The 10,266-nt window shown below is 37.0% G+C and overlaps 1 protein-coding gene across 1 annotated transcript; it reads right to left on the minus strand.

The window, feature by feature from the left end:
- Positions 1-6,190: 6,190 nt before the first annotated feature.
- LOC142168333 (uncharacterized) lies at positions 6,191-6,706 on the minus strand. The gene has a single exon (XM_075229002.1). The coding sequence runs from the start codon at positions 6,704-6,706 to the stop codon at positions 6,191-6,193; it is 516 nt and encodes a 171-aa protein (XP_075085103.1).
- Positions 6,707-10,266: the final 3,560 nt, after the last annotated feature.

A 10,266-nucleotide genomic window follows, 5' to 3' on the forward strand; every position in this document is an offset into this window, starting at 1 on the left:
TCGAGCCCGTATTGGAATCGAATTACGAGGCAACTCCGACCGACACAGGCCCCGAATATCGATTCCCAAGGCAGAACGGGCTCGGACCAAGACTGGGGGTTCGACCTAACACCAAGCTCGAGCCAGTGCCGAGCCCGCCGACAAAAGCCATCATAACCGCACCAAGGGAGAGAATCTTGGCAGGAATCAAAGAAGAGACAAACCATCATGGGTTCTCCACTATATGCATTATTTTATTATATTGTTATAGATAAAGTAGCGACCCTCTATTATAAAAAGGGGGCATAGACTACAATAGACTCATCCTCCCCAAGATACATTAAGAGTTCATGTTGCTCATGGAGCCTTCCCATTGATTATTCCCATTTTATAGAAAAATACTGGTATTGTCATTTTTGTATCATAAGGAATTTACGTATCCTTAGAACAACACATAAATTCAACGTTTTCCGATTTTTCGGGTAAACAAATGTATATTACTTATGGCAAGAAAGGAATTTAATTAAGAATTTTCCAAAGTATGAGTAGAAGAACCGAAGCCCTATGCAAATTGATAATTCCAAAGTCGAGGGCATTGAAACAAACAGATAGCTGGCAGATTGAGAATGATGAACTTCTATTTCTAGCATTGCTTATTTTGTTCCAACTTTGTAAAAAAGAGAGGTGGGAGTAGTAGTAGATAGTAGTTATAAAGCTTGGGGCTGTCCAAGCTTTATGGATTTGTTTTTGTTTCTACTAGTAAATATCTTTTCCTTTGTAAACAAAACATTAATTACCAAAAAAAAAAAGTGATTTCTTCGTTTCAAAAAAAGATTTAGTGGCCTCGATGCGATAAAGTAAAAGTTGAGTGACTAATTATGAAAGTAGGCTTGGAGTCCTATAACTTTTGGGAAATTTGACTTTACAGAATTTAAGCCATAGTAACTTATTTTTTTTTTTAAAAAGCCATAGTAACTTAAATAATAAAGCATGTTGATAAACTTAAATAACTGGAATTTTTTTTCAAAAATAACCATATTTACAAGTGCTCATTCAAAAATAGCCACAGTTTCAAAAGTAATCGAAATTTAGCCATTTTTCATGTAAATATAAATATGAACGAAAACACTGTTCAAAATCCGAAAAATACTCTAACATAATATACTGGAATTCTAGCATAAGTATACTGGAACTCCAGCATAGTATACTGGAGTTCCAGCATAAGTATACTTGAACTCCAGCATAATATACTGGAGTTCCAGTATAATATACCGGTCCAGCATAGTATGCTAAAAATTCATACACAAGTGCACCGATCTCCAGTATATTATGCTGGAACTTTCTGCATTGCAGCAAAATAGTGATTATTTTTTAATAACTTTGCAAACGCTGGCTATTTTTGAATGACCAGTCCGAAAACTGGCTAGCCCGTGCTATTTTTACTAAATAACTTGAATAACTTAGGATCGATGGCTGAAATTTTGCGGATGTTAGATAAAGCATGCCACGGACGATGATAACTTAAGACAATTAAAGCAACAAAAAAAAGACGCAAAGAACAAATCCACTATTATCGTAAGAATAATCTCACAAAATATAGTCTCACAAACAGGGACGGATCTACGTTGCAAGTTAGGGGTACTACGACACCCGCTCGCTTCGCTAAAATTTCTACCATGTATATAATATCTCTGTGAAAAAACGTATAAATGGATAGAATGACACCCAAAAATCACAAAGTGGAAGTGGGTGCCATTAGTTTAGCCTTCCCTTTGAAGGCTTTTCTTGGCCTCAAGAATGCAAGTTCGATTCCCTGTTGGAGCAGCTCCTTTGATTTTTTTATGTTTTTTTACTTATTAAGATTTCTTTTATTTTTAGTTGAACCCTAGTGCCTCATATCTTTTCCTTCTTTTTCGGTTCTTTCCCTCATTTTATTACTTATTAAGTCTCTCATCTTCATTTTTTTTTACTTTCAGTCCTCATTTTGTTTCTATCATTATACCTTACTTTATAAATAATTATTTTTTATAGTAATTTTAATTAGAATATAATTTCTTTATTTTTAATGAAAAGATATTAATTTATATATTGGAATATAATTTGAGCAATATCTTCTATTGGGTTTTAAAAAAATATTAAATGGCTTGATTGATAGTCGTTTTGAGTTGAATATCATAGGTTGAATGTTGAAAGTTTTTCTTTGAAAATAATTGTCATATAACTAAACAATTAAGATGGAAAAATAAACAAAGAACAACACAAGTAAATTAATCTAGTCAAACAAAGAATATAATGTAGTTAAGGTACCCTTTAAGCAAATATTTATATTGGAGGCGCTCTTTCATGAAATGTTATTTTTCTTTTGCATTTTCATTTAGAATGTGTTTAAATTAAGCGTTAAAAATTTGAACTAAAATCGAATTTATTTGCTTTGTGAATGAAATACCTATTCAAATTAACCAAAAACTAATCGAATCGACCCATTATTCCTAATCTGTCTTTGTAGCTACTGGCATGTATACTGTATGCATAATATGATGGCACCCGCAACCTTCGAATCCTGGATCTGCCTCTGCTCACAAAGGTTTACACAAATGAACAGCTTAAATACACTCAATTCTCTCCGAATACTCTCTACTTCCAAATGGACTATATTTTGGATCCTCCAAGTTGAAATGAGATAGCTGAGTTTGAGTAAGAAATATGGAACCTCCTCAAGTTATTATACTTTTAGAAACTTTCTGTTGTCCTGTAAATCTCTCAAATTAATTTCAACCAAATAAATACTATGTTTTTTCTGCTGAATTTCAAGAAAAACGAAGGAAGTGAACAAGACAAATTTAGTGGTCAGTCAGATAGAAACTAACCTGGCAACAACAATAATAACAACAACTCAGTAAAATTTCACTAATGGGGTCAGGTGAGGGTAATGTATACGCAGACCTTACCCCTACCATGAAGGAGTAGAGAGGCTATTTCCGAAAGACCCTCGGCTCAAAAAACAAAAAAGACAAAAGAACAAAAAGGACAAAAAGGGAGACAATATTAGTATCACAACAACAATCATAGGATAAATATGAACACCATGAAATCCAGAAGAAAGATGGAAAGCAAAGGGAGACAATATTAGTAAATATTAGTATCACCACAACAGTCATAAGAAAAATAGGAACACCATAAAATCTAGAAGAAAGATGCAAAGCAAAAGCGATAGCTAGTAAATATGACATACACTGAAAAGTGAAATAGTAAGCCACAACATTCACACTAGCTATCTTAGACAAACACCCTACATGGCTAGTCCCACCATGGTACGAAGTAAGGCACGACTCAACTACCTCCTAACCTACAACCCTAATACTCGACCTCCACGTCTTTCTATCAAGTGTCATGTCCTCGGAAATCTGGAGCCTCGTCATATCCTGCCTGACCACCTCTCCCCAATACTTCTTAGGCCGCCCTCTACCTCTTCTCGTGCCCTCCGCAATCAGCTGCTCACACATCCGTACCGGAGCATCTGGGCTTCTCCTCTGAACATGTCCGAACCATCTAAGCTTCGCTTCCCGCATCGTGTCATCAATGGGAGCCACATGCACCTTCTCCCGAATATCATCATTCCTAATCTTATCTATCCTATTGTGCCCGCACATCTACCGCAACATCCTCATTTCTGCTACTTTCATCTTCTGGATATGTGAGTTCTTAACGGGCCAACACTCAGCCCCATACATCATGGCCGGTCTAACCACCGCTTTATAAAACTTACCTTTGAGTATCTGTGGCACTCTCTTGTCACACAGGACTCCAGATGCTAACCTCCACTTCAAACATCCTACCCCAATACGGTGTGTGACATCCTCATCGATCTCCCTTCCTCCCTGGATAACCGAACCAAGGTACTTGAAGCTGCCTCTACTCAGGATGACCTGCGAATCAAGCCTCACATCCACGCCCACTTCCCCTGGCTCAGCGCTGAACTTACACTCCAGGTATTCCGTCTTCGTCCTGCTCAGCTTGAAACCCTTAGACTCAAGAGCCTGTCTCCAAACCTCCAGCCTCTCGTTAATACCGGCTCGCGACTCATCAATCAGAACTATGTCATTGGCGAATAGCATGCACCATGGCACATCCCCTTGAAATCCTAAAATCAAACTAATGCAAATCAAAAAAAAAAAAATACAAAAGCAACAACGAAACTTTTGGCCACCAAAATATCAAATTAGACAAACAATGGCTTACCAATATTGATTGATACATAAAGACTCGATAATTTGGACAACTTTTTTTAAAAATTTATAGTTCCATCATCATGATGGAGGAGTTAAGGTATAGTTCCATCATCATGATGGAGGAGTTAAGGCATGACTCCAACCTGTATATATATCAAAAACTATAATTACACGGAGGAGGACATAGGCCTTGGCCTCCAAAAATAGTGTGATAGGTGACTGCACTCAACCTATGATACACGATTGAACAAAAGTATTTAACTTGGGTAGATGCTATGTACAAAAAGGTGAGAGGAAGAAGCTTATTGTTAGGTGTTGTTATTGATAACGAACTTGTTTTTCTTCTGTCTGAATCTGAAGTTAGGGATCCCGTCAACTTCCAACTTCATTGAAGCTCTAACATTCAAGGGTAATGATACATTCTCATTGAAGATAGAAACAATTTTGGATTCTTCACCTAGGTTAGCAAGCTTGTCTGTAGAGTTGTTTCCTTCTCTCAAGATGTGACAAAAGACAAAGTTAGCATCCTTGGTCATGGTTTGAATTTGCTCAATAATATTATTAAATCTCTAGGGAGGTTTCCTGAGCCTTTTGATCAAGTTAAGAATAATCATCGAGTCAGATTCGACTATAACATTTATAAGGCCCTTTGTCATACACATTCTGATGCCTCGCTTCATAGATTTAGCTTCCGCAATATTGCAACTACAATCTCCATAGAATTCTGCAAAAGCACCAATTAACACACCATTGTGATCTCTGATGAGACCACCACCACCACCTGCCGAGCATGGATTACCTTTGTTGCAACCATCGATATTGAGTTTAAACCAGCATATTGGAGGTTTTTGCCAATAAACGATCTGAAAATTAATAGCAAGGGAAACCTTATCAATTTTACTATAGGTATCATGCCACAGGTTAGGAAGATGCACATCTGGGAACCTCGTATGGATAAGCATAGTTATCATCTTGATCACTTGCTGGATAATGAATCGATGGGACATGTTCTTTTCATCAAACCTAGCAGAACATCTGTTCTTCCAAATTTGCTAGCATATAATTGAAGGTAGGCATTGCAGAAATGTCTTATGGACTTCATTTTTGGGCTTAGTCAACCACCACCTCATAACTCTATGTCTTACCCGGCCTTGGACTGATATGATACCACAAGTATTACAGAAGAAGGACCATACTAGGTTCGCAATATGACTATCACTAAGCAGATGGTCAATGGACTCCTCATAATAGTCAGTGAAGCAACAGTTACATATGGAGGCAATATTCACTCCAAATATTTTAACAACAATATCAGTTGCCACCTTATCCAATAGAACTCTCAACATAAAAAGGAGACTTTAAAAGCAAGCTTTTTATGCCAAATAGTCATACCTGTAAGAGTAGTTATTTTCTTAGTTCTCAAAGTATGCCAGGCAGATTTACAAGTAAATTCCCCTGAAGGATCCGGAGTCCATATGGGTCTGTCTTTTCTATCGATATTGAAGGGGATGGCCTTGATGGAATTAACCACGTGAAGAGGGAGAAATTGCATCAATTTTCTCTGATTCCAAGTATCATGAAGGTAGAACTCACTTACCATAATTCTTTTATGAGTCCTACTATTATGAGCCAAATGAGATAGAGGTCCAAAGTCAGTCCAAGAGTCCCACCAGAATGATATTTCACCTTTTCCAAGACTCCATAAAATATAAGGTTCCACCTTGTCTTTGATATCCATCATTCTTCTCCAAGGATGAGATTAGCATGAAACTTTCTTTTTTGCAACATGATGATACCATTTACAATACTTAGCTTCCAGAAAGTCCTTGAGAAGAGACTTTTGTGTTATGAATTTCCACCGCATCTTAGCACAGAAGGCGTCACAGACGTAAGAGATTTGAGGCCAACTCCCCCTTCCTCGACTGAAAACACATGTCATTCCAAGTCATCCAATGCTTCTTATTTTTGCTACCATCCATACCCTAGAAGAAATTAGAGATGATCTTCTCAATCTGGTAGAATGTCGCCTTGGGAGGGTGTACAACTGATAGAATATGGAGAGGGATAGCCTGCAAAATAGATTTAATAAGAACAGCTTTGCCACTATATGACAAAAATTTACCTTGCCAGCCTTGGAGTCTTTTGGCTATGTTAACCACCATGTTGTTGAAATAAATAACTTTTTTCCTTCCTGTATATATAGGACATCCTAGATATTGCATTGGAAACTGACAGTGATTGTATCCAGTAATCTGCTTAGTTTGGTTGATTCTTGGATCATCATCTTTGAAGTTGACATAGAATCCAAATTTGAATTTATTTACTAATTGTACCGAGATCTTCTTATAAGTTTCCATCTTGTCCATCATCATCGTCAAGGAATCGGGTTTAGCTGAGGAAAACAAAATTGTATCATCAGCATAGCATAGATGAGATATTATAGGACCACAATTATCTTTTGAGAAGGGGATAAAATCATGATTGTTTAAAGATTCCATTAATTTTGAGAGAAGTTCAGTCCCAATAAGAAAAAGAGAGGAGATAAAGGATCCGCTTGTCTTAAACCTCTAGTTGAATTGAAAAACCCATATGTACTCCCATTGATATTTACATAATACCAAATATTAGACATAAGTCTCCAGATAATATCAATCCAAGTTTCATTGAAACCAAAATGCCTCATAATACTACATAGATATTCCCATGAGACTCTGTCATATGCTTTAGTTATGTCCACTTTTAAAACCACATTCCCGTGGATGGAAAGGCTTTGTAATATTATGGACCATATCCTGAGTCATCATGATATTTTCAGTGATGGATCTCCCCTTGATAAAACCAGTTTGATAAGGAGAGATCATCTTGTTCACGAGGGGGATTAGTCTTTGGTTCACTAGACTAGAGATGATTTTGAAGGAGAAGTTACTAAGTCTAATTGGCCATAATTCATTGAAAGCTTGAGGATTATCCACTTTAGGAATGAGTATCAGGCATGTGTGGGTAATGGCCTTTGGAGTTTGGTTACCTGCAAAGAAATTAATAATCATTAGTAATAGATCATCCTTACTAATATCCCAACAAGAATGATAAAATCTCCCAGAAAGACCATCTGGTCCGGGGGCACTGGATGGACTCAAGGAGAATACAACATCTTTTAATTCCTCTATATAGTGGTAAGATCTGCATTGTCCATGTCCGTGATTACTTTAGGAATACAATTAAGGATAGAAAAATTGGAATCAGTATATTCTCTAGTAAATTGGTTCTGAAAAAAGGATATAGCTTAATTGGCAATATCTTCATCTCCTTCAATCCAATTGCCATCATTTAGTCTGATATTCTTGAGAGATAACCTCTTTCTCCTACCCTTGACAATGGAGTGGAAGAATTTAGAGTTAACTTCCCCTTCCACAAACCATTTGATCTCAGAATTTTGCTTCCATATAGACTCCTCAGTTTTATAGGCCCTGATAAGGAGAGCATTTATACAGTTAAGCTCAGCTCTATTGGAATCAGTGTTGTTTTGTAATGATCTTGTGTTCCAGATCATCCACCTTCTTCTCTACGTCCTTGACATTGTCAAAAATATTACCAATAGAGGTCTTGGACCATTGGGATAAGCACCTGCAAGTATTTTTCAGTTTAAGATGAAATTTCCACAAATGGGAGCCATGAACCTCTATATCCCATGCTTGTTTTATCACCTATTTAAAATCATCTTCATTAGTCCAGAAGTCTAAGAATCTGAAATATTTGGTAGTGGCCTAGGAAGTGTTCTTAGCAATGGTGAGGAGGGGAGAGTGGTTGGATCCTGTTCTGATCAAGTGATTGACATTAGTAGAATCATAGTTGTTCATCCAGTCTTGGTTAACCAACTCTCTATCAAGCCCTTTCCAGACTCTCTTATTAGGAGCCCACCCATTGCACCAGGTAAATTGTGAACCTGAGAAGCCTGGGTCAATAAGATCACAATCCATTATAAGTTGTAGCTTAAGCATATTTTTAGACATTCTGTGTAGGTTACCACCCTATTTTTTACTTGGATCAATAATACAATTAAAGTCACCGGCAATATACCAAGCCAACTTATAATTTTAAGAGATATCCGTTAGGTTACTCCATAGTTGTTCTCTCAAACCAGCATCACATTTTGCATAAACTAAAGTAATAAGGATGTTTGTTCCCATCCAATCAATGATACAAGTAACATGTTGATCAGATTCCTCCACCATCCTACAGTTCAAATCATTATTCCAGAAAATCCAAATTTGACTATTGATATTGGCATAAGCATTACCATAGCTCAGCATGGCCCTGAACTTATCAAGTTGGTACGCTTTGTGAAAAGGTTCACTAATAGCAATAAAAGGGAGATTTTGAAGTCGGATAATTTGCTTAAGTCTATCAAAAGTACCATTAGAGCTGATGCTTCTAATATTCCAATATAAAGACTTAAACATCATAAATCAGTTGGAGAGGTTTTGTTCCTGTGGTATAACCACAACTTGATAATATGTGAGTCTTCAACCTCTTCCTCTTGGGTTGTGTCTGCCCTTTCTTACATTATTCATGCCTCTTCCTCTACCTCCAGGAGATAAGTGAGTCTTTTCAACAATTTTATCTATCTCAGAACTTACATTTATCTCCACTAGAGTATTGGAGTTGAAGGTTTCAATTAGTTGGGCAGCATGATCATCAGTAGTGTGGTTTATAGGTTGGACATCATTCTGAAAGCTTTCACTATCAACACTTTCAAACTCATCAGTTCTTAAGTGCTCATTTCATCCTCATAGTCACCATCTTCTGCGCTATCCTCTTCCCCATCATCCTTAAAAGATGATTCTGCCATGTGAATATTGTTGGAAATGTACATGTCTTCACTATCTTTATCCTCTTCCAAGCTGGTGTCATTGATAAGTTTAAGATAAGTGTTATGAGCATCTCATGGATAAATTAGGTTATTATTCTTGTTGTTGTTGGATTGTATGTCATTTCTGTTGTTGACTTCCTCTTCAGTGTATTTGTTGGTGTCCTTATCATTGGCAGTATTTCTTTGGAAAGGGTGTCTACTATTTTGATCATTGTCGAGGAGTGGAATGGTGTCTTCCTTGTTGCTATCCTTATGCTCCGACGATTTATAGATTGTATATACTCTTTTGTTGCTTGGTTGACCTTTTTCCAGGATTGTGTTTTGGAGTTGGACTTCATTGTTATTCATGTCTTGGTTCTTATTTTTTTTAACTCTGAACCTTTTCTTCTTGTTGATGTTTTGTCCAATCTTCTGGTTGTTGTTGTGAGTGGTTTATTTATCCAATTTGTGTTTACCTTTGCCTGGAACGTCTTCCATCATGGGAGTCTTCTGCACCTCGAGTGGTTCATTGATAACAATGTCAGTTCTTATCTTAACTCTCTGATCTTGATTTGTTGTTTGATGGTTATGGGGTTGAATTTAAGTCCAGCTCTGCTCATCATGGTTGTACCAATTGGTCTTGTTGGACATTTTCATTTGGGTATTGCTATGAAATCTCACTTTGGCAACCTTCTTCTTAGAAACCGTTTGAAATTCATTATCCTTTGGCTTATCTCTTTTTTTTCTCCTTCTCCTTATTGAGTTTAGCTTCCTTATGTGCTTTAATCCTTTCATCTCTGATCTTGTTTCTACATTGGCCCTCATAGTGACCTTGCATTTTACAATTCACACAGTAGCTTGGAACCTTTTCATATTCAATGTCAAGCCACTTTCCATCATCATATCCATCTAGTCTTTTATAACCTAACCATATTTGATCAAGTCTAGGCTTTAGGAGGTCAATTTCAACTTTAACCTTCGCAACATTACCTCTAGACTTAGAGTAGGTTTCCAGGTCCAGAGCCACAACCACACATACTTCCCTCACGAGTCTAGATACAATTTACCATTTAAACAGGTGCCAGGGAAGTTGGTGAATTAGGATCCAAACAAGGACAATGGAAGTTTCCTCCTCATGTTTGAAACCTGGAGTCCACATGAGAATTTTCATAGAGGCATCGCCAATATACTCCTTAGCAAAGACATGAT

The sequence above is a fragment of the Nicotiana tabacum genome, chromosome 13 (assembly GCF_000715075.1).
Source record: "Nicotiana tabacum cultivar K326 chromosome 13, ASM71507v2, whole genome shotgun sequence".
In the NCBI taxonomy this organism is placed as follows: Eukaryota; Viridiplantae; Streptophyta; class Magnoliopsida; order Solanales; family Solanaceae; genus Nicotiana; species Nicotiana tabacum.